General features: G+C 43.6%; 1 protein-coding gene across 1 annotated transcript in view; it reads right to left on the bottom strand.

Moving 5' to 3' along the window:
• The window catches only part of vapal (VAMP (vesicle-associated membrane protein)-associated protein A, like), a 152,180-nt gene that overhangs the window by 57,075 nt on the left and 68,576 nt on the right, over nucleotides 1-26,529 (bottom strand). Inside the window, exon 2 of the mRNA XM_072468372.1 lies at nucleotides 5,235-5,387. Within this exon, the coding sequence (XP_072324473.1) occupies nucleotides 5,235-5,387 (153 nt within the window). The remainder of the gene's footprint in view (nucleotides 1-5,234; nucleotides 5,388-26,529) is intronic.

Here is a 26,529-nt window from a genome sequence, read left to right as displayed (position 1 = left end):
CTATTCTCGAATCTTCTGGGACCTCAACTGTAGCCAATGAGGATGCAAAGATTTCTGTCAAGACTCCAGCACTTTCCTCCATTGCCCCTCAGTATTCTGGGGCAGATCCCATCAGGGACTTATCTACTTTAATGCTTTTAAGACTCACAACACCTCTTCCTTTTTGATATTGACATGACCATGAATATTTACACTCTTCCCTAGACTCATCATCCAACAAGTCCTTCTCTTTGGTGAATACTAATGCAAAGCACTCATTTAGTACCTTACCCATTTTTTCTGCTCCATGCATTGATTCCCTCCTCTGTCCTCAAGTGGGCAAACGCTTTCCCTGGCTATCCTCTTGCTCTTTATACATGTCTAAAATGCCTTGGGATTCTCCTTAATCTCGTTTGCCAAGGACTTTTCATGACCCCCTTTTAGCCCTCCTAACTCCTTGTGTTGCTAACTTTGCCTTAGTTTAATTGCTCTGTTTTATTACCTTTGCTCTAGAGTCGCCAGGTATCTTCATGATACCGTCACGAGGTTCAAGTCCGAGTAATGATCAATAATCCAATACACCGATTAGTAAGGTTTAAATCAAAGCACATTTATTATACACAGTAATCACTACTCATGCACAAATTCTACGTTTAAGCTACTTCTACAACTAACAGGCCTATACTTAACTTGGAACTGGCTCACCAGGTCAGGGAAACAAATGGCCTTTCGTTGGGGTTCTGAGCCTGCGGGATTCGAAGTTGGTACAGATTGGAGCGCCTATCTCGTAGCGAGCGTTGAAGTAAGACTTACAGTTTCGATCAGCTGCTGAAGAGTGAAGAGCTGGAGAAGCGGTGGAGAAGAGGAGAAGAGCGCGATTTGAACTTGGGGCTTAATTCTTATAGTCCCCAGGGGCTTCCCGCCTTTCGGGGTGGACCCTGTACCTAGTTCCAAGTGATTGGACTTTGTCCCAATCGCTTGGTTCGATTTTCTCCAATGCTGGAGCAGTTCCCTGATCGATGGGTGGTCTTGAGGTGCTCGTTCACCTCCTTTTGTGTAGGCTTCTGCTGGCGCCGAAGAGTCTGGTTTTGCTTTGTGTGTCTAAATGTTGCTTATTGTTCCCGGGGATTGCTCATTAGTATGCAGATGGCTGGTGTTTTGTTATGCTGATGGTTGCTGGTATCGATCTTGTCTGGCCTTTCCATAGGTAAATACACAGCCAACCTGCAGCTGCTCGTTTTTGTCTTGTTGGCTGACTTTCCCATCAGCCTTTGTCGTTCGCCATTTTGAATCGGGAGTTGCCCATTTTAAGTGGCTACGCTTGCTTAAGTTCTTTCCTACTTTCTTTATTTATATACTTCAAGGGCTTAGTCTTTTCTCAGCCTTTTTCTCACAATATCCCTCGTTATCCAAGGCTCCTGAAACTTGCCATATTTATCCTTAATCTTCACAGGAACATGCTGGTCGGTCCTGAATTCTAATCAACTGTCGTTTGAAAGACTCCCACATGTCAGATGTTGATTTACCCTCAAACAGCCATCCTCAATCTAAATTCTTCAGTTCCTGCCTAATATTGTTGTAATTAGCCATACCCCAATTTAGCACCTTCACCCAAGGACTATTCTTATCTTTATTCAGGAGTACCTTAAAACATATGGAATTATGGTCACTGCCCCCCAAATGCTCCCTTACTAATACATCGACCACCTGCCCGTGCTCATTCCTCAATACCAGATCCAGTACAACCCCTTCCCTATTCTGACTATTTACATAGCCTCTAGCACTAAGTGAGTCCCAGTCGATACAAGGGAAGTTGTAATCACCCAGCACAGCAACCCTGTTGTTTTCACATCTTTCCAAAATCTGTTTACATATCTGCTCCTCTATCCCCCACTGGCTTTTGGGAGGCCTGTAGTAAACCCCCAACATTGTGATTGCACCCTCTTAATCCTGAGTTCTACCCATATTGTCTCGCTGCATGAGCCCTCAAAGGTGTCTTCCCTCGGTACGGCTGTGATATTCTCCCTAACCAGTTATGCAATTCCTCCACCCCTTTTACATCCACCTCTATCCCGCCTGAAACATCTAAATTCTGGAACGTTTAGCTGTCAGCCCTGTCCCTCCCTCAACCAAGTCTCTGTAACAGCAACATGATAGTTCCAAGTACTAATCCAAGCTCTTAAGTTCATCTGCCTTAATTGTTATACTTCCCATGCTAATACAAATGCACAAATCACCAGTCCGGCCGGTTAAGCAACTTCTCCCTGCCTGCTCTTCCTCTTAGACTTATTGGCCTATTAGTCTCTGCGTCTAGTAAACATTTGAACTGCTTCCAATGCTCTTACATTCTTCCATAAATAAGGAGACCAATACTGTACACAGTATACCTGATGTGGTCTCACCAATGCTCTCCATAATTGAAGCATAACCTTCCTACTTTTGTAATCAATTCTCCTCACAATAAATGGGAACATTCTATTTACTTTTTCAAATACTTGCTGTATCTTATACTAACCTTTTGTGATCCATGTACTACGACACCCAAATCCCTCTGCATCTCAGAGCTCTGCAATCTTTCACCATTTAGATATGTTTCTTTCTTATCCTTCTTGCCAAATGGACACTTTCACATTTTCCCACATTACACTCCATTTGCTAGATCTTTGCCCACTCAGTTAACCCATCTACATCCCTTTGTAGCCTCCTTATATCCTCTTCACAGCTCACTGGTCTATTTATCTTGGTGTCATTATCAAGTTGAGCAACCATACCTTTGGTCCCTTCATCCAAGTCATTCATATAAATTGCAAAAAAGTTGCGGGCCCAGCACTGAACCTTGTGGCAAGCCACTGGTTACATCTTGTACAAGTCCAGGCCTGCTCAGATGGATGTAAAAAAAGTCCATTGTAATCTTTCACAGAGGAGCAAGGAAGTATGCATCTCTTTTGTGGAGGTTTGCTGTGTGCAGATTAGCTGTCGCATTTCCTACATTGTAACACTTCAAAACTACTTAATCAGTTACAGAACACTTTGGAAGTTCCAGTGATCATGAAAGGAACTTTATAAATGCAAATCAATTTCTTTCCTTTAAATTTGATTCTGAAATTAAATATTTCAAAGGAAATTCTGTGCTGCAACTTAATGAAATGGATTTTGCAGTCATGACACTTATCCAGGTTTCTTGTGCGCTGATGCACTGCATCGTGCAGTTATCAGAAATCATAGAATCATAGAATACCTACAGTGCATTCGGCTCATCGAGTCTACACCAGCGCTCTGCAAGAGCGCACTACCCAGGCCCACTCCCCACCCCATCCCCAGAGCCCTGTAAACCCCACCCAACGATTGGATACCACGGCACAATTTAGAACAGCCAATCCACCTAACTTGCACATCTTTGAACTGTGGGAGGAAACCCACGTAGACATGGGGAGAAAGTGCAAACTCCGCGCAGTCAACCAAGGCCGGAATTGAACCCGGGTCCCTGGTGCTGTGAGACAGCAGTGCTAATCACTGTGCCACCGTGCTGCGTGAAGCACAACACCCTCAATAGGAGATCTGTGAAGAGGTCAAGCCAACATGCATATGCTTAACCAAACTGAAGAATCTCACTGAGCCATGCAAAGTCCAACCAGGGAGTGTAAATTACAATATTTTATCCAAAGTTAAATCAAACAGAGCAAAATAATGATTAAACAAAGATAGAATTCACAGAGAGAGAGAGACAGAAAAGAGTCAAAGAAAAATAAAAACATTTTAAATTCGCCAGCACTGATTAAAATTTGAAAGAATGAGACACACTTGGCTGGTTCACCACAGTGGGCTAAACACCTGGCTTGTAATGCAGAAAAAGGCAGCAGCGCGGGTTCAATTTCCGTACCGGCCTCCCCGAACAGGTGCCAGAATGTGGCGACGAGGGGCTGTTCACAATAACTTCATTGAAGCCTACTTGTGACAATAAGCGATTATTATTAAAATTGCACTTGGAATATAAATTATTTAGCAGTCATTAAGACCATCACGTCTTGAAAAAACCATTTGCACTTGTATGATAAGCTATAACATTTCTGGCATGATTAGTGTGTATCTAATGGGTGAGCATCACAAATTGACACCCTTCCATACATTTTAATGCCGTGTTCTTTGGGGAGATACGGTTATTGGCAACTTGAACAGGATCTTCCAGTATTCCATGTTGATATGCACATGTATGGACACTGGAAGTTATTGTCTGATTTGATGCTTAAGAACGGTGGGAACGGTGGTTTTACCACAAACATCAGGGCCATTAAATCTCTGTCATTTTCAGTCTATGTGCCAATCAGAGTTCAACACAACCATTATGACTTTTAAAAATGCAACAGAGGTTTGCAGGTTGAAAACACGATCTCACTGATGGACTCTCAAATGTTGGCTTTGATTATGATTTATGATACTTAAGGAACCAAAGCAAGTCTATATCACATTTTAACAGTTCTTCTGGTGAATTCATGCATCCTGGGCTATTTATTCAACTAATTGTTCATAATAAACCAAAAATTGAATTGAGCAACTAAGTTACAGAGCTAAGAGAAGCAATTACCTTCAAACAAAAAGGTGCTAGGAAGAAGGGTGATATGGACAAATGTGCAATCTTCTATGTCCAATAAGAATGCTAAGTTTCAATCTTTAAACTTATAACATCAACATTGTCAGGTACACCATCCCCACCACCCCAAGAAGAATTTAAGAATGTAAGAATGTTCTCTGCCTCAACTCTGTGAACTTAAAATTTCATGAAAAATGGGTTATTCTATTGGTTAGCAAAAAATTATATAGCCAAAAGACTGCAACCATTTGCAGTCAAGTTAAAAATATCGACATCGAACCTCACAAAAAACATCAGATGATCCCCAGCTACTCAAGTTGAAAACTTGCCTGCAAATTTATTAAAAGCCTGATATTTTCTATCTATTTTAGTACAGTAACTACTATTTACAGTTTAACTGAATAGTCATAGGGACATAATCATACATGTATTTATGAACACTGCCACACTCAGCAATGCAGATATGAATCTCAAATTACAAGTAGATATTTAGATGCATGCAGTTTTAATGAACAAATTTAGTCAATGACTATATATTCTAAATCAAGAACACCACAATTAGAACACCACAATTTCAACTAATTCTAATAACTAAAAACAATTTCTAATATATTAGTTAAAAATGAACGTGTGTTGTATTGAAATCTATCTTTGCCATCATTCTTACCAGAAACAGTAACTGTTGTTCCAGGATCAATAATTCCACTGTTAGGCCGTACACAATACCGGCGCGGTGCTGTAGTCTTCACCTTGAAGCAGACCTTTCTATCTGCTGGGTTTTTCAATTTGAGGTTTGTAGTTACGACATCTGTAAATGGACCTACAAATATACATTTTAAAAAGCATGATTAGAAAGGAGAAAGACTTCTACTCCATCTTTCACAGCCAAGTAATTTTGATTCTGTATTGCCATGGATATATGTTGCAGAGAAATTCATACCTTCAATGTTTATATTGATGGAAGGAAAGTTTTCTGACGAGGGAGCATGCAGTTTTAATACCATTTTGGAATTTGCAGACCTCAGAATCATAGATTACAGCACAGAAGGAGACTATTTGGCCTGATGAGACTGCACTAGCTCTCCAAAAGGTGCTATTTATCTATTGCCACTCCCTAGTCCTCTCACCATAGCCCTGCACATTTTTCCTTTTCAAACAACCCAATTCCCTCTAAAATGTTTTGGGGTGGCACGGTGGCTAGCACTGCTGCCTCAGTGCCAGGGACCCGGGTTCGATTCCAACCCCAGCTCGTAATAATAATAATAATCTTTATTACCCTTCCCCAATGAACTGAACAAGTTCTATGCCCGCTTTGAACAGTCAGCCAATACATCAGTGTCACCCACCCCAACAGCCCTGGACATACCCATACCACTATTACAGCCTCAGAGGTAAGAGCTGTCTTCGTGAAAGTGAACCCGCGGAAAGCTTCGGGCCCCGACGGAGTCCCTGGCGAGAACTCAAAGCCTGCACAGACCAGCTGGCGAGTGTATTCGCAGACATCTTCAACACCTCACACCTCCTTCAAGAAGACTACCATAATACCAGTACCAAAGAAGAACAAGATAGCCTGCCTCAATGACTACCGGCCGGTGGCCCTGACATCTGTTATCAGGAAATGCTTTGTGCGGCTTGTCATGAGATGGATCAACGCCAGCCTCCCAGATGGTCTTGATCCATTGTAGTTCGCCTATCACCGCAACCGGTCCACAGCAGATACCATCTCCCAGGCTCTACAATGAACACGCGAACACCTCAACAACAAGGACACCAATGTGAGACTGCTGTTCATAGACTACAGCTCCGCTTTCAACACCATTATCCCGACGAGACTTATAACCAACCTCTGCAATCTTGGAGTTGACCCCTCCCTGTGCAGCTGGATCCTTGACTTCCTCACCAACAGACCGCAATCTGTCAGGATAGGCAACAGCACCTCCTCGACAACAGTCCTCAACACCGGGGCCCCGCAAGGATGTGTCTACTGCACTCCCTATGTACACAAGACTGTGTGGTAAGATGCAACTCCAACTCAATCTATAAGTTTGGGGTAAAAGGCATCCTCCCGCTTCTATCTTCTATGCAGGTATCTATTAACATCTCAAAGTTTACAGATGATGCCAAGTTGGATGGGAGGGTGAACTGTGACAAGGATGCAGGGCTCCTACAGCATGATCTGGACAGGTTGGGCGAGTGGGCAAATCAATGGCAGATGCAGTATAATTTGGATAAGTGGGAGGTTGTTCACTTTAGAAGCAAAAACAGGAAGGCAGATTATTACCTGAATGGTTGTAAATTGGGAGGAGTGTGCAGCGGGACCTGGGTGGGCACCAGTCGCTGAAGGTAAGCATGCACGTGCAATAGGCGGTAAAGAAAGGCTAATGGTATGTTGGCCTTCATTGAGAGAGGTTTCGAGTACAGTAGCAGGGATGTACTGTTGCAATTATACAAAGCCTTGGTGAGGTCACACCTAGAATAGTGTGCGTAGTTTTGGTCTCCTTTTCTGAGGAAGGATGTTCTTGCTCTTGAGGGAGTGCAGCAAAGGTTTACCAGACTGATTCCAGGGATGGCGGGACTGTCATATGAGGAGAGATTGATTAGGTTAGGATTGTTCTCGCTGGAGTTCAGAAGAATATAGGGGGGATCTCAGAGAGCCTCAGAAAATTCTAACAGGACTAGACAGGGTCGATGCAGGGAAGATGTTACCAATGATGGGTGTGTCCAGAACCAGGGGTCACAGTCGGAGGATTCAGGGTAAACCATTTCGGACAGAGATGAAGAGACATTTCTCCATACAAAGAGTGGTGAGCCTGTAGAATTCATTATCACAGGAAGTAGTTGATGCTAAAACATTGAATATATTCAAGAGGCGGCTAGATATAACACTTGGGGAGAATGGGATCAAAGGTTATGGGGAGAAAGCAGGATTAGACTTTTGAGTTGGATGATCAGCAATGATCATGATAAATGATGGAGCAGGCTCAAAGGGCCTCCTCCTGCTCCTATCTTCTATGTTTGTATCTATGTATGATACGACTGTGGTGGGTCGCATCTCAAACAACGACAAATCAGACTACAGAAGGGAGATAGATCACTTGGTTTCATGGTTTACCGAAAACAACCTCTCCCTAAATGTCGGAAAGATCAAGTTACTGATCATCGACTTCAGGAAGCGTAGCACGACACACACCCCAGTCTGCATCAATGGCTCCGAAGTGAAGATGGTCGATAGCTTTAAGTTCCTAGGGGTCACCATCACCAGCAGTCTGTCCTGGTCCATTCACATTGATGCAACAGTCAAGAAAGCCCAACAACGTCTTTACTTCCTACGGAAGCTAAAGAAATTTGGCATGTCTGCATAGACTCCCACAAACTTCTACAGATGTGCAATAGATAGCATCTTATCCTGCTGCATCACAGCCTGGTATGGCAACTGCTCAGCCCAAGATCGCAAGAAACTGCAGAGTGTGGTGATCTCAGCCCAACGCATCACACAGCTTGCTACCCGCACATTGATTCGGTGTACACCTCCCACTGCCTCAGGAAGGCAGACAGCGTTATCAGAGGCCCCTCCCACCCAGGCTTTGCCTTCTTCCAGACCCTTCCATCAGGCAGAAGGTACAGAAGTCTGAAGACTCGCACATCCAGACACAAGAACAGCTTCTTCCCCACAGATACTCAACAACTCTACCTTGGACTGATGTGTTCCCTGTAAGAACACTATTTGCGACGCCCTATGTTGCTCTTACTCATGTATTTGCTTTGTTTGGCTCCTTGTACCGCACTGTAACCAATCACAGTTTGTCGATGTACCATTTGTCAATGTACTCTGTTGATTATTCTTTTTTGTCTACTATATACACGTTCTGTGTAAGTTCCCTCGACCACAGAAAAATACTTTTAACTGTACTTCGGTACATGTGGTAATGAATCAAATAGGCTTACGTTAAACACTGCAATGAAGTTACTGTGAAAATCCCCTAGTCGCCATGCTCCGGCACCACACACTCTCGTCTGGTACACAGAGGGATTGTCAGAATGTCCAATTCACCTCGCAAGCACATCTTTCAGAACTTGTGGGAAGAAATCGGAGCACCCGGAGGAAACACACGCAGCACGGGGAGAACGTGCAGGCTCCGCACAGTGTCACCCATGCCAGATTCGAACCCGGGTCCCTGCTCTGTGAAGCAACAGTGCTAATCACTGTGCTATCAAGCCACCCTGTTCATACCCCTCAGGATCTTGAATGCCTCTATCAAATCTCCTCTCCAATCTATTCTCACAGCTACAGTTCTTTATCCCCCGGAATTGTTCTTGTACATCTCCTCTGTTCTCTCTCCAATGCCTTCACATCCTTTCTTAAGTATGAAGCCCAAAACTGGCAGTACTCCAGATGAGACCACTCATTGTAACAGATTGCAAATGACAACAAAATGGATCCAATTTTCAATGCATACTAGGTTCTACTTCCAAAAGTCAGCAGTCCTAATGTAACTTTACAAAATTCAGATACTTCTGTTAAACAATTATTTTAACATTGGTGAAGCAGACTCAATGGGCCAAATGCGTTATTTCTGCTCCTATGTCTTATGATCTTATAATCACTAAGGGAATCAAGGGCTATGGGTATATGGAAAGTGGGGTTGAGGATCATCATATCAGATTGGTCATGATCTCACTGAATAGAGGAGACGACCTGGTGGGCCAAATGCCAATTCTGCTCCTTAATGGCTAATTTAAATACAACACATCCTAACAGCCAAGTTCAACCCTGAGCCATACAATTGCAGTTAGCAAGTACTTCAGGCCTGATTTATAAAAAGAAACCGTCCATTGTCACGTGCAATTCGAGATTAAATACATTTGATGGTAGGTGACCTGGACACAGAACGTTATTCTGAAAAACTTTATTTAGGCAGTTTTCAAAGCCAAAAACAAAATTTACGTCAGAGGAAATTGCAAAATAACTTTCAAAAGTCTAATTAAGTTTTCATAATTTTATGCAGCATTGAGCAAGCCTACAAACAAAATTCAATGTCATGTTGTCCAAATCCAAGAGGATTGATAGCAAGGCATGTTGTACTTAATGAAACCAATGATTATTTCGAAATCCTGTGCAAATTAACACTGACCCACTAATGTGAGCACAAATAACAAGTGCCCTTGCTCATACTTAGCTGGAGAGAGTGGTGCATCTTTCAGCTATCTGTTGTAATAGGTTGAAAGACATCACAACCCACGTCGTAAATAAGAACCAAGGTTTTTGGAATATAACCTGAAGCATTAACTCATTTCTCTCTCCGTGCTGCCAGACCTATTAAATATTTCCAGCATTTTCTGTTCTTGGAACACTTCTTTAAAAAAAAATGTCAACACCACCCCTGGAGTTGTACCATTTGAAGACTCATTCATTTAAAAGTTTTAAAAATGTTAAAATACTGACTACATTGTATTAGTGTCATTGATTTATGTTGAACAAAACATTGCCAAAATATCAGCTTTGAATTTCAAGCATCTCCAAAGGATAAGTTTTATTTTCACATTTCCACTATAATCTTCTGCCACAGGCATGCAAATAGAAATTCAAAACACTACTGAATAGTATGAAGTATCGTAAATAGGTAACAAAAGCAATGCGAACTACACTGAAGTCACAGATACTGCTATGAAAAATCAAATTCAACTGAAAATATTATATGCTTTGAATCGTAGCATCCTACCATGGAAATATGTACAAGAACAAAGAACAAAGAAAAGGACAGCACAGGAACAGGCCCTTCGGCCCTCCAAGCCTGTGCCGACCATGCTGCCCGACTAAACTACAATCTTCTACACTTCCTGGGTCCGTATCCCTCTATTCCCATCCTATTCATGTATTTGTCAAGATGCCCCTTAAATGTCACTATCGTCCCTGCTTCCACCACCTCCTCCGGCAGCGAGTTCTGCCCTCTGTATCAAAAACTTGCCTCATTCATCTCCTCAAAACCTTGCCCCTCACACCTTAAACCGATGCCCCCTAGTAATTGATCCCTCTACCCTAGGAAAAGGCCTCTGACTATCCACTCTGTCTATGCCCCTCATAATTTTGTAGACCTCTATCAGGTCGCCCCTCAACCTCCGTCATTCCAGTAAGAACAAACCGAGTTTATTCAACCGCTCCTCATAGCTAATACCCTTCATACCAGGCAACATTCTGGTAAATCTCTTCTGCACCCTCTCTAAAGCCTCCACATCCTTCTAGTAGTGTGGCGACCAGAATTGAACACTATACTCCAAGTGTGGCCTAACTAAGGTTCTATACAGCTGCAACGTGACTTGCCAATTTTTATACTCAATGCCCCGGCCAATGAAGGCAAGCATGCCGTATGCCTTCTTGACTACCTTCTCCACCTGTGTTGCCCCTTTCAGTGACCTGTGGACCTATACACCTAGATCTCTCTGACTGTCAACACCCAAGGGTTCAACCATTCACTGTATATTCCCTACCTGCATTAGACCTTCCAAAATGCATTACCTCACATTTGTCCGGATTAAACTCCATTTGCCATCTCTCCGCCCAAGCCTCCAAACAATCTAAATCCTGCTGTATCCTCCGACAGTCCTCATCGCTATCCGCAATTCCACCAACCTTTGTGTCGGCTGCAAACTTACTAAACAGACCAGTTACATTTTCCTCCAAATCATTTATATATACTACGAACAGCAAAGGCCCCAGAACTGATCCCTGCGGAACACCACTAGTCACAGCCCTCCAATCAGAAAAGCACCCTTCCATTGCTACTCTCTGCCTTCTATGACCTAGCCAGTTCTGTATCCATTGTGCCAGCACACCCCTGATCCCGTGTGACTTCACCTTTTGTACCAGTGTGCCATGAGGGACCTTGTCAAAGGCCTTACTGAAGTCCATATAGACAACATCCACTGCCCTACCTGCACCAATCACCTTTGTGACCTCTTCGAAAAACTCAATCAAGTTAGTGAGACACGACCTCCCCTTCACAAAACCATGCTGCCTCTCGCTATTATGTCCAGTTGCTTCCAAATGGGAGTAGATCCTGTCTCGAAGATTTCTCTCCAGTAATTTCCCTACCACTGACGTAAGGCTCACCGGCCTGTAGTTCCCTGGATTATCCTTGCTACCCTTCTGAAACAAAGGAACAACATTGGCTATTCTCCAGTCCTCCGGGACAACACCTGAAGACAGTGAGGATCCAAAGATTTCTGGCAAGGCCTCAGCAATTTCCTCTCTCGCCTCCTTCAGTATTGTGGGGTACATCCCATCAGGCCCTGGGGACCTATCTACCTTAATATTTTTCAAGACGGCCAACACCTCGTCTTTTTGGATCTCATTGTGACCCAGGCTATCGGCACACCCTTCTCCAGACTCAACATCCACCAATTCCTTCTCTTTGGTGAATACTGATGCAAAGTATTCATTTAGTACCTCGCCCATTTCCTCTGGCTCCACACACAGATTCCCTTGCCTATCCTTCAGTGGGCCAACCCTGTCCCTGGCTACCCTCTTGCTTTTTATGTACATGTAAAAGGCCTTGGGATTTTTCTTAACCCTATTTGCCAATGACTTTTCGTGACCCCTTTTAGCCCTCCTGACTCCTTGTTTAAGTTCCTTCCTACTTTCCTTATATTCCACACAGACTTTGTCTGTTCCCAGCTTTCTAGTCCTGATAAATGCCTCCTTTTTCTTTTTGACGAGGCCTACAATATCTTTCGTTATCCAAGGTTCCCGAAATTTGCCATATTTATCCTTCTTCCGCACAGGAACATGCAGGTCCTGAATTCCTTTCAACTGACATTTGAAAGCCTCCCACATGTCAGATGTTGGTTTACCCTCAAACATCCGCCCCCAATCTAGGTTCTTCACTTCCCGCCTAACATTGTTATAATTAGCCTTCCCCAATTTAGCACATTCACCCTGGGACCACTCTTATCCTTGTCCACCAGCACTTTAAAACTTACTGAATTGTGGTCACTTTTTCCGAAATACTCCCCTACTGAAACTTCTATCACCTGGCCGGGCTCATTCCCCAATACCAGGTCAAGTACAGCCCCGTCCCTACAGCCCCGTCCCTACTTGGACTATCTACATATTGTTTTAAGAAGCCCTCCTGGATGCTCCTTACAAACTTTGCCCCGTCCAAGCCCCTAGCACTAAGTGAGTCCCAGTCAATATTGGAGAAATTGAAGTCTCCCATCACAACAACCCTGTTGTTTTTACTCTTTTCCAAAATCTGTCTACCTATCTGCTCTTCTATCTCCCGCTGGCTGTTGGGAGGCATGTAGTAAACCCCCAACATTGTGACTGTACCCTTCTCATTCCTGATCTCTACCCATATAGCCTCACTGCCCTCTGAGGTGTCCTCCCGTAGTACAGCTGTGATATTCTCCCTAACCAGTAGCAGAACTCCGCCACCCCTTTTACATCCACCTCTATCCCGTCTGAAACATCTAAATCCTGGAACGTTTAGCTGCCAATCCTGTCCTTCCCTCAACCAGGTCTCTGTAATGGCAACAACATCATAGTTCCAAGTACTAATCCAAGCTCTTAAGTTCATCTGCCTTACCCGTTATACTTCTTGCATTGAAACATATGCACTTCAGGCCACCAGACCCGCTGTTTTCAGCAACATCTCCCTGTCTGCTCTTCCTCAGAGCCATACTGGCCCTATTCCCTAGTTCTCCCTCAATGTTTTCACCTTTTAACCTATTGCTCCGGTACCCACCCCCCTGCCATACTAGTTTAAACCCTCCCGTGTGACACTAGCAAACCTTGCAGCCAGGATATTTATGCCTCTCCAGTTTAGATGCAACCCGTCCTTCTTATACAGGTCACACCTGCCCCGGAAGAGCTCCCAGTGGTCCAGATAACGGAAACGCTCACTCCTACACCAGCTGTTTAGCCATGTGTTTAGCTGCTCTATCTTCCTATTTCTAGCCTCACTGGCACGTGGCACAGGGAGTAATCCCGAGATTACAACCCTAGAGGTCCTGTCTTTTAACTTTCTGCCTAGCTCCCTGAACTAATGCTGCAGGACCTCATTCCCCTTCCTGCCTATGTCATTAGTACCAATATGGACAATGACCTCTGCCTTTTTGCCCTCCCCCTTCAGGATGCCCGCTACTCGTTCGGAGACATCCTGGACCCTGGCACCAGGGAGGCAACATACCATCCTGGAGTCTCTTTCACATCCACAGAAGTGCCTATCTGTGCCCCTGACTATAATGTCCCCTATGACATTTGCTCTTCTGCACTTTGAACCTCCTTGCTGAACATCAGAGCCAGCCACGGTGCCACTGCTCTGGCTGCTGCTGTTTTCCCCTGATAGGCTATTCCCCCCAACAGTATCCAAAGCGGTATACCTGTTCGAGAGGGGGGCAAACACAAGGGATTCCTGCACTGACTTCCTGCCCCTTCTGGTGGTCACCCATCTCTCTGCCTGCACCTTAGGTGTGACCACATCTCTGTAACTCCTATCTATGATGCTTTCCGCCACCTGCATGCTCCTAAGTGCATCCAGTTGCTTATCCAACCGAACCACGCGGTCTGTGAGGCGCTGCCATTGATTACACTTGCTGCAGATGTAGTCAACCGGAACGTTGGAAGCGTCACAGATCTGCCACATCTCAGTTGGAGCACTGTACCCCGCTGAGTGACATTTAAGCACTAATTAATTAATTTAAAACAAGCTCTTGAATTGTTAGATTGAGTTACAATTAACTATATGGCCCTGACGCTAGATTATTTTTACTGTAAAATTAAATGCTAAATACAGATCACTGCCCTCAGGTTCAGTTACTCCATTAGCTAGTTAATCAATGAGATTTGTTTTGCAATATTATTTTTTTTTCAAATTTAACAAATTCCCAACCAGCCAATCAGGTCACAGCTTTATTGTGATGTCACTTCAGTCCCCCCCCCCCCCCACAATTGGAAATCGTAATAAAAATCACTTACCTTCCCATGATGCTCTTGTTCTCTCCCTGCAGATTAACAGTTACAGGCCAGAAGAGAACAAAACGGTAGGTTTATGCCCAAAATTACTCATGTCTCCAACCTGAATAAACTAGGGGTTTGACCAGAGACATGTTGCTTACGTTTTTAAAGTGGAGATTTTTACGCTGAGAAGCACAGTGAATCGGTTTTACATTCTTTTCCCCAAATATAGTTGGCGGGATTCTCCGTTTTGCTGGCGCCCGGGGATTCCCCGACGGCGTGGGGCTGCCCCACAATGGGAAACCCCATTGACCGGCCAGAGGAACGGAGAATCCCGCCGGCAGGCAGGGCAGAAACATGGCGTGGCGGGCGGAGAATCCCGCCCAGTATCTAAGACAATTAAAACACACAACATTTGACAAAAACAACATTATGTAAATAAATTACTTATTTCAAGGAAAGATCACAGTTTCTGAAACATTACTTGTTTTGAAACTGGCGCTTGCAAGCTTAATGCAATACAAAATTAAACACACATGGTTGACAGCATATTCAACACCGTCATGCCTGTATCGGACCCATGGATACCACTTTGTTAAGATGTCAGCATTATTCAGATGAGTTCTTAAACCAAGATCTTGTTTCTCCAGAGCCCCCTTGATGTCAAGAGTTTGAAATTATTAAGTATGCTTATGACAGATGTCAACTGAAGATTACAAGCAAGAACCAGGCTGAATATAGAGGGCTCAGAGTTAAAGACGAGCAAAGAGAGTATGAGAAGAGACTGGTAGGTAACACAAAAGGGAATCCAAAAGCATTCTACAGGCATATGAATAGTAATAAGTGCCAAGAGAATGGGGCCAATTAGGGACCAAAACCAGGGCTTAAATCTGGAGGCAGACAATAAGGCTGAGGTAGTAATCTGTCTTTACCAAGAAAGATAATACTGGTGGGGGAGGAGGTAGTTAAAACACTAAGTGTATTACGATCCCAGACCAGACCCCAACAGTGGTTAGGATATTAGACCAAAACCCTAATATTTAATTTATTTTTGTACGGCAGTGCACAGACAGTACTTCGCTCCAGGAGTGATTTCACAAATTTATTTTAAAACAGAACTTTATTAACACAATATTAAACTCTTTAACATCACACTCAAAGATAGCTTACAATTACCCACTAAACAATACTAAATACAGTAAATACAACACTCTAATTACTAGCTCTATTCCCAATTAAACAACAAGGGGGGGGGGGACATACAGCTCTCACTCAATCCACCCTACATTCCAATGGCACAGAGTAATACTTGCTTCCCAGAACAGATTTGGTTCCTGTTAGAACCTCAGCATACTCTGATTGGATGTCTTCAAAAAGTTGTTTCAACTGGTTTGTTTCAGCTTCCCACTTGTCCTCTGACAAGGCTGCACAGTTTTAAATACTATTAACCTTGTTTGTTCACTATCCTCCTATGAGAGCAAAATACTTTATTGGTGGTCTAAAGGGTAGCCTCGGGGAGGCAGTGGTATAGTGGTATTGTCACTGGACTAGTTAGACGCAGAGACCCAGAGCAATGTGGCTGCCTCTTAACTGCCCCTTCAAGGGCAGTTAGGGATGGGCAATAAATGCTGGCCACAGCCTGCAACATCCACTTCCCATGAACACATTTTTAAAAAGCTACATCAGAACACAACTCAAAAGGTTTTCTCAAAATGTCTGAATACCTTAGCGCCACCCAGCACTTGCATCTCCCCAAGCTGAAAAACAAATCAACTCTCCAGTCTGAAAACACATTAACTCCCGAGGGACACCCCTAGTCAAACAACAGTACATTAGCCAAGGCTTTTACAATGGTCAATTTCACCCCGGCTCCTAAAAGCTTTCTAGTCTTGCAAAACAAGATTCCATTAAAAACATGACTACTGAATGAAATGAATGAAAATCGCTTGTCACAAGTAGGCTTCAAATGAAGTTACTGTGAAAAGCCCCTAGTCGCCACATTCCGGTGCCTGTTACGGGAATTGAACCGTGCTGCTGGCCTGCCTTGTCTGCTTTCAAAGCCAGCGATTTAGCCCTGTGCTAAACAGCCCCTGCAGCCAAACGCACATTAATCCAGGCGTTTAACCCTTAAATTTCCAAATGTTTATAATCCAATATATCTAAAATCCTGCATTTGTCACAAGCATTTAAATTGATAGTTATCTGTACTTAAATTTGATAAGACACCAGGACCACATGAGGTGCATCGAAGAATACTAAGGGAAGTACCACAATCTGATTAGGGAGCAATAACTTTTTGTTTATAGACGACAAAGTTTGAAATTCTGATTACCAATTAGGAGAACAAAGCCACACAATTTCAGTTTTAGACAAAATAAACCTTATAATTGTAAGTCAGGAAAGTGAAACAATGTACAATATCCCTCTTATACTCTAACCTTCAGAATTAACAAGGTAAACATGAATTAACCAAAATTACACAACAGCAGATGCGACCAAGACAGTTCCCACATATTTCTCAACAACCACAGATGTCAGCAACCTTAGAATCACAAAATCTTCATCTCCCTCACAAGGGATTTCAACTCCTTACTTTTGAAGTGCGAGCCTCCAAATTCCCTCAAAAGACATTGACTGCCTCTACAACTGTTCACCCAGATATGATTCAATCTCTTCTCCTGAGACTGCATGCCACAGGATTCACAAAGTTGAAATGAAATGAAAATCGCTTATTGTCACAAGTAGGCTTCAAATGAAGTTACTGTGAAAAGCCCCTAGTCGCCACATTCCGGCGCCTGTTCGGGGAGGCTGGTACGGGAATTGAACAGTGCTGCTGGCCTGCCTTGGTCTGCTTTAAAAGCCAGCTCTTTAGCCCTGTGCTAACCAGCCCCTAGGCTGGTTGTACTTATGCCTCTAATTTCATGCATATTTACAACTCTTTCACAGACTGCAAGCTTCACTAAGGTGACACTGCTCCTGGGGTTCTCCAAACCCCAGTCTCCCAGCTACACTAAGCTATAAATGTCTCCCAGGGCTTCTCTGAGCCCCAACAGCCTGGCACTGAACTGATTTTCTCACCACCACCTTAGCTCCCCAGGAGTCTCTGAACACTAACTGCCTGGGCTCTACTAACAGCTGCCAGGGCTTCTCTGTGAGCTGCAAACCATTCGAGGGCCAAAACTGCAACCAGTCCCCGCCTCCCACAAACAGATAAATTGAAACCAGAGAACCTTAAGTTCCACCGTTCTCAATGACAATGTAAGTCTTTCAGGTTTCACTGACTGCTTTTAAACTAATATAGTTGTAACCCACAAAACATCTGTCTGGCCTGCACTGGTTTGCAAGCAGTGTGGATTTTACATCACCAGCTAAGTAAGCCACATGCTGTTTTCTGATCTTACCTTTCTTGCTATTAGTCCCTTAAATCAACATGGCCTCAACCTTTCAGATGTAATAGACTCCAAGCTGCTTTAGTTGCATTTATCCTATTTTCTATCATTAAACCTTAAATCTTCCAGGGACTAAATATTATCTCTAAAATATTAATATTAACCCGATATCCATCACAGAAGCAAGAGTGGAAATTGCAGAGGCACTGGCCATAATTTCAAGTCTTCTGTAAACTCATGTTGCAGAAGACTACAGAATTGCAAGTGTTACACCCTTGTTCAAAAAATAATGTGAAGATAAGCCCATAAACTACAGGCTAGTCAGTTTAACTTCAGTACGTGGAAGCTTGTGATAATTAAGGACAAAATTAAGAGTCACATGGGCAAACGTGGGTTAATTAATAAAGAGCAGCACCAGGTTAAGGAACAAACGTGTTTAGCTAACTTGCTTAAGTTTTTTTATGAGAAACAGAATGTTGATGAAGGTAATGTGGTGTATGCAGACTTCCAGAAGGCATTTGATTAAGTGCTACACAATAGAACTCAGAGCAAAGTTAGAGCTTGTGGGATAAAAGGGATAGTAATGTGGACACAGAATTGGCCGAGTGCCAGGAAACAGAGAACAGTGGATAATGCAAGTTTTGAAAATGGACTAAGATTTCGAATGGAGTTTTCCAGGGGTCAGCGTTAGCACCCCTACTCTTCCAGGTGTATTTAATGATCTAGACCTTGGTGTACAAGGCACTGGTTCAGAATTTACAGACAAAACAAAACTTGCAAGTACTGCAAACTGCGAGGAGGGTAGTGTAGAACTTTAGAAGGACACAAGGACAAAATTAATAGTCACGTGGGCAAACGTGGGTTAATTAAGACCAGCATCAGGTTAAGGAACGATCATGTTTAGTTAACTTTCTTAAGTTTTTTGATGAGAAACAGAATGCTGGTGGAAATGGCAGACAAACGGCAAATTAAATTTATTGCAGAGTATGAAGTAATTAAGTTTGTTAGGAAGAATGCTGAGAAACAGTATAACAAAGGGTACAGTGCTAAAGGGGGCAGTTATGAGTCAATGCAAGGCATACTAGGCAAGGATGGCAGATTTCCTTCCTAGAGCACATTAGTGAACCAGATGATAGATCATTGTCACAATTACTAAGACTAGCCGTATATTAATTGAACTTCAATTCTACCAGCCACCATGATGGGATTTGAACCAGTGTTCCCAGACCATTAGTGTGGTTATCTAGATTACTAGTCCAGTGATAATACCACTATGTCATCATCTATCCCACAGTTACTGAACCTAATTTTGCCTTTGGACAAACATTAAAGTGAACTGCAGATCATCATGACTTCCTTAGACTTGTATTCTATTGTTTTGGAAATCTCACTAGTTCAGATGAAAAATCATCGACTTGGCATATTAACATATTAACAGATGCTGCCCAGCTTGTTGTGAAAACATCTGGTGACATGAGAAGTACAGAAAGTCCTGCACAAGCTCCAACCAATCACAGGCTTCATCAAAATTCCTACCACTACCAAGAACTAACAATATCAAAAAAGTGCATGACATGGTCCATAAGAGTGCAACCACCAGTCCCCAGGTCACAAAAATGAAGAGTCACCATTATTTCTTCCTTACTCCCACCCACCTCCCAAATGCCCACTGTCTTCTATTTTGTAATCAGTCTGGACACAGACTCAGGATTTATTCTCAACGAATATCACCCGCAACAAAAATGTAACACCCAATTGTAAGCAGGTGGCTGGATCATCAATTGCAGCAACAGCTGTCAAGCTGCATGAAATTGAGTGACACAGTAGCCGGAGAAGCAGCCCCAAAGGCCAACATCCGCCAGTGCAGGGAATCACTGCCCTCTCCCAAAGGTTTACCCCCGGCCCCTCCCAGCTTCCGGCCTTCCTACTTATTTGGGGAGATTAGTGAAATATTAAAAGTTTCACAAGCTGGCTAAGTCTCCTGCAGTCTTTCCACCGAAGCAGCTCCAGGCTGTTACTCTATCTCCTGTGATATTCTCCTTCTAGAAACACTAATTTAGATATAACACAAAGAAGACATCCTGGGCAGACACCCTCAAAAGGCAAACTCCTCCTCCTGCTGATTCATAGCAGGACCATTAGCAGAACCATAAATATCTCTGTGGTGCCATGAAAAATTACACTGAGGATTTGAGACACATCTCAGCAAATCCAAAATGCTTCATACCAAACCAAGAATCTAACCAATAATTAACTCCACAAAAAAAATACAGAACATACGTGCCATAGCCCACCACAGCTCAAATTTGCAAAAATCCATTGAACAGAAAGTGAGGCATCAGAAACACACCATTTGCAGGTTTGCACAGATCACACTCCTAATGAGAAGCTGCATTTCTACAATGGCAGTACCCAATAAATATTTTGGCAATATAGAGTGCACAAGCTGTCCAACTATATTCCTAAATCAGTTTACATTGTGTAATCTATAATACATTAACACCATCAAAGAGTTACTTTTGCAGAAAAATATGTTAATCACTGCCACACCTCAACCAGACAGAATTTATCCACAGCAGACAGAAATCCCCAGCACGAGGTGAAATTTTGAACGATAGCCCCACATAGCTCCAGAAAGAAAGATAGGCCAGTATGGAAAATCATTTGGCAGGCATTAGTAATAGTTTATCAAAGTCTGTCATCACACTGCAAACAAAGCAACCTTTGGCCAGGCAATCAAAAATTAATTTGCTACTGAAAGATGCAATGGGCCCTGCCTTAATAAATAACTGACAAAACAGCCCACACTCCTCTACAGAGGGACAAGTTGATGATTCAGTCAGCCTCACAAATCAAAGAATATATTTACCTTTCCACAGTCCCAATATCCTCAGCTTCGGTGCCTCAAGTCTCTGAATGTAACTTCCCTTCCCAGGAACTATCCTGGTCAAAGTACTTTCCCGCAGACTTAATATCCTTTACATATGGACATCCAAAACTGTAATAAGCACTCGAGAACAATGTTTTGTACATATTCATCATTACTCACCCCTTCATTCTTGGACTCATGTCCTTTTTAACAAACCAAAAACAGTATTGGCCTTTTATGACTCTAATCATCTCTAATCTAATCTCTAATCATTTCAGCACTCTAATCATTAGGAAATTATGTTATTGAACTCTTTGTTCAGTGCTTTGGCATTGTTAACTCAATATTTTATCCTCCTCAATTTGATATATCAGTTAGCCACACAAAATTGTATTTATCTGCCTCTTCCACTATCTCCCTGGCTATTCGCTAAAAACTACTTTTGCATCAAGAACAATTTTGGCCTGGAATATAGATTGCGTCTGAATCGGGTTGAATACAAAAAACAAATTGGTCTACTGACTTCACTGTTATCAATTGTGCCCTCAGAGGGCTGGGCAGTTTTTTTTTTTGGGGGGGGGGGGGGGGGGTGTCACTGGCTAGGCCAGCATTTGTTGGCCAGCCCAGGTTGGCCTTGAGACAATGGTGGTGAGTTGCCTTCTTGAAGCACGAGGGTACATAATGAAAATACATAAAAATAGACTGCGGGTGACATAGACGGTATATAGTGCTACAACTGTAGAAAGGTTGCATAGAAAGCTCAGACCACAAGAGGGTCATTTAGGAGTCTGGTAACAGTGGGGAAGAAGCTGCTTTTGGTGTGTGTTCTCAAACATTTGTATCTTCTGCCTGATGGAAGAGGTTGGAAGAGATAATAGCCCAGGTGGGAGGGGTCTTTGATTATGCTGCCCGCTTTTCCAAGGCAGCAGGAGACGTAGACAGAAAGGGTGGTAGCGGTGGGAACCCTCACAACATTTAAGTATTTAGATGAGCACTTTAAATGCCAAGTATACAGGCTACAGGCCAAGTGCTGGAAAATGGGATTGGAACAGATAGGTGCTTGATGTGCAGTGCAGACATGGTGGGCTGAAGGGCCTCTTTCCATGCTGTAAACATCCTCTGAATTTATGCTAGTTCTATCAATGACAGCTTCCATCACTTTCTCAGCATCTCCTCTCTGGTACTTTTCCCAATATCGGAAATCTGTACTCTGGTTACTGGCCCTCCTGCCAATGAAAACAGATTCCATCAATGCCCTCTATAATTTTGACTAACTCCATTAAATCTCCTCTTGACCTTATATACATAATAATAATAACCACCACCTTTTATTGTCACAAGTATGAAGTTACTGTGAAAAGCCCCTAAGTCGCCACAATCCGGCACCTGTTCAGATAAGCTGGTACGGGAACCTGGTAAGCTGGTACATACAAATAGCTCACTATTCTAGTAAATCTCCTTTTTAACCAAGGCCTTGACATGTGGTGCCAAGAATTGATACAATTCTACAACTGAGGTCTAACTAAAAGCTAAAAACAACTTGCATCTATATAGTGCCTTTCATGCCAACATACTTCGCAACATGCTTTGCAGCCAATTAAGTGTAGTCACTGTTGTAATGTAGAAAACTGTCAGCTAATTTGTGCTTGCAAACACCCACAAACAGCAACGTGATAATGAGCAGATAAACTTTTTTATCATGATGATTGAGGGATAAATATTGGCCAGGAGACCAGGAATTTGTTCTTTGAAACAGTGCCATGGGATTTTTTTTACATCCACCCGAGCAGACAGGTGGGGCTAAGTCACATCTGAAGATGAAGAGGGCAATATCCCATCAATATTGCACCAGTGTCAGCCTTGATCTTTGTGCTCAAGCCCTGGAATGTGACTTGAACCTGGAACCGAGACGAGTGTACTACCAACCGAGTCATAGCTGACACACTGGTGATTCATAAAAGTTTTCTATAACTTTACTTCCATATTCTTATGCCTGTTTATGAAGTCAAGCATTTCATTTCTTTTAAAAGCAGCCTTATCAACAGGACAGATCATTCTCAGCCATAAGGCTTTTTTGCTGAGGTAAACGCTTATAAATCACGGGTGTATCAGCTGTGACTCATTTGGTGCGCGTCCTGGAAGCCTCCAAAAGAGCCAGAACCATATTGGTGGGCAGCATATCCTACTGGTTGGTGAGACTCCTGTTATGCACCTTAAAACAGGTGCAGAATGATCCAACAATTCTATGATATTTGGTAAATTTGTTGGAGCCATCAGACAACTGCACTGCTGCATTATTACAGTATTACAGGAAGAAATCATCCTGTGCAAGCATTGCTGATAAGGCTGCATTTATTGCCCTCCTTAACAACAAAAAATACTCAGGTGTTTGAGACACGTTTAACAATCAGCCATATTGGTAAGGAATCTGCATCATGCATGGACCAGAGTAAGTAAAGCAGAGGTTTCCTTCCCGAAAGCAATGATCATATAACACCAGGCCCACTTTACTCCGATTAGCTTATTTTCAGATTATAAATTCTCAAACCATGAAAGTGGGATTGAAATTCAGAATCTCTAGATTATTAAACCAATAAAATAACTATTACTTTACTACATAGGTTATCTGGTATATCAACCGATATGAAGACCACAATTTCTGCCCATGATTTCCTTGGCAAAGTAAACTGGATTATAAGCATTTACCCTCCAACATATTAAGACAATTTGCCGGACAGCTACTGAAAATATGATGCAATATACTTGAAAAGCTCTCCTATAATTATTCCCAATAGATTTCAGATTTAACATTGATTTGCATTTTTGTGTAATAAAATGTTTTATGAATATAGTTTGTCAAGTATAATGGAGATAACTACAACCAAATCTAGAAAATTCTGAATTCAGTTAAGCAGGACTAAAGAATGCACTGAGAGGCCTTGTGGCTCAGTGGCCTCAAAATCAGACTCTCCCGGTTCATGTCCCACTCAGAATATGTTGGCCACAGGAGGAGTGCTCAGGGCGCAGCCAAGCAAGCTGACAATTAATCTGCTAATCCTCCCCATACGCCCAAGGTAAGAAATTCCTGCTCAGCCATTACTGCCAACGTATCAGTATGCAGCAGTAATCAATACAGACGTTTAAGGGGCATCTTGACAAATACATGAATAGGATGGGAATAGAGGGATACGGACCCTGGAAGCGTGGAAGATTTTAGTTTAGACGGGCAGCATGGTCGCGCAGGCTTGGAGGGCCGAAGGGCCTGTTCCTGTGTTGTACTTTTCTTTGTTTTTTGTTCTAATCCCTCATGAAAAGGCATGTGGACAGCTACACAGCTGAAGCAAAAAGCCATGATGTGGAGGTGCAGGCACTAGACTGGGGGTGGGCACAGTCAGAAGTCTAACAACACCAGGGTAAAGTACAACAGGTTTATTTGAAATCACAAGCTTTCGGAGCGCAGCTCCTTCATCAGGCGATATGGATGATCAGCCATGAATCATAATGCCAGCAAAACTAAAAAGCTGGTCATTGACTTCAGGAAGCAAAGTACGGGACCGAGGTGGAGATGGTTAGCAGTTTCAAATTCCGAGAGGTACACATCTCCAAAAATCTGTCCCGGTCCAAACATGTCGACGCTACCACCAAGAAAACACAACAGCGCCTATACTTCCTCAGGAAACTAAGAAAATTCGCCATGTCCACATTAACTTTTACCAACATTTACAGTTGCTACCAATGAACCGGAACAGCAGACCGAGAGATCTGCGGTGCGGCAACCGAAGAGGAAAGAGTCGAATTGGACCCCTCCGGAAGGCCGCTGCCTTAGACTCGACATGTATGCTTAAGCCGTCAGGAGTCGCGTCAATGCCAGATTCATCAGTCGCATTCACAAGACAGCCCCGAACGTCACCCAAGCACAACGCAATGCCATCCGCGCTCTCAAGACCAACCACAGCATCGTCATCAAACCAGCAGACAAAGGGGGGGGCCACTGTCGTACTGAACAGAACGGACTACTGCAAAGAAGTATACCGACAACTGAACAACCAAGAACACTACAGACAGTTACCCGCAGATCCGACCAAGGAACACATCCGCCAACTTAACAGACTGATCAAGACCTTGGATCCAGATCTTCAGAGCACCCTACGTGCTCTCATCCCACGTACTCCCACGCATTGGAGATCTCTACTGCCTCCCGAAAATACTTAAGGCCAACACACCAGGCCGCCCTATCGTTTCAGGCAATGGGACCCTGTGTGAGAACCTCTCTGGCTACATCGAGGGCATCTTGAAACCCATCGTACAAGGTACACCCAGCTTCTGTCGCGACACGACGGACTTCCTACAGAAACTCAGCACCCATGGACCAGTTGAACCAGGAACATTCCTCGTCACAATGGACGTCTCGGCACTCTACACCAGCATCCCCCATGACGACGGCATTGCTGCAACAGCCTCAGTACTCAACACCGACAACTGCCAATCTCCAGACGCAATTCTGCAACTCATCCGCTTCATTCTGGATCACAACGTCTTCACCTTCGACAACAAGTTGTTCATCCAGACGCACGGAACAGCCATGGGGACCAAATTCGCACCCCAATACGCCAACATCTTCATGCACAAGTTTGAACAGGACCTACTCACCGCACAGGACCTTCAACCGATGTTATACACCAGATACATCGATGACATTTTTTTCCTTTGGACCCACGGCGAAGAATCACTGAAATCGACTACACGATGACATTAATAAGTTCCATCCAGCCATCAGACTCACCATGGACTACTCTCCAAAATCAGTTGCATTCTTGGACACACTCGTCTCCATCAAGGACGGTCACCTCAGCACTTCGCTTTACCGCAAACCTACGGATAACCTCATGATGCTCCACTTCTCCAGCTTCCACCCTAAACACATTAAAGAAGCCATCCCCTATGGACAAGCGCTCCGTATACACAGGATCTGCTCAGACGAGGAGGAGCGTAACAGACATCTACAGACGTTGAAAGATGCCCTCGTACGAACGGGGTATGGCACTCGACTCATCGATCGACAGTTCCAACGCGCCACAGCGAAAAACCGGACCGACCTCCTCAGAAGACAAACATGGGACACAACCGACAGAATACCCTTCGTCGTCCAGTACTTCCCCGGAGCGGAGAAACTACGTCATCTTCTTCACAGCCTTCAACACGTCATTGATGACGATGAACATCTTGCCAAGGTCATCCCCACACCCCCACTACTTGCCTTCAAACAACCGCGCAACCTCAAACGAACCATTGTTTGCAGCAAACTACCCAGTCTTCAGAACAGTGACCACGACACCACACAACCCTGCCATGGCAATCTCTGCAAGACGTGCCAGATCATCGACATGGATACCACTATTACACGTGAGAACACCACCCACCAGGTACGCGGTACATACTCGTGCGACTCGGCCAACGTTGTCTACCTCATACGCTGCAGGAAAGGATGTCCCGAAGCGTGGTACATTGGCAAGACCATGCAGACGCTGCGACAACGAATGAACGGACATCGCGCAACAATCACCAGGCAGGAATGTTCCCTTCCAGTCGGGGAACACTTCAGCAGTCAAGGGCATTCAGCCTCGGATCTCCGGGTAAGCGTTCTCCAAGGCGGCCTTCAGGACCCGCGACAACGCAGAATCGCTGAGCAGAAACTTATAGCCAAGTTCCGCACACGAGTGCGGCCTCAACCGGGACCTGGGATTCATGTCGC

This window comes from Scyliorhinus torazame, chromosome 11 (genome assembly GCF_047496885.1).
Source record: "Scyliorhinus torazame isolate Kashiwa2021f chromosome 11, sScyTor2.1, whole genome shotgun sequence".
Taxonomy (NCBI): Eukaryota; Metazoa; Chordata; class Chondrichthyes; order Carcharhiniformes; family Scyliorhinidae; genus Scyliorhinus; species Scyliorhinus torazame.
This window is presented reverse-complemented; position numbering and strand designations above follow the sequence as displayed.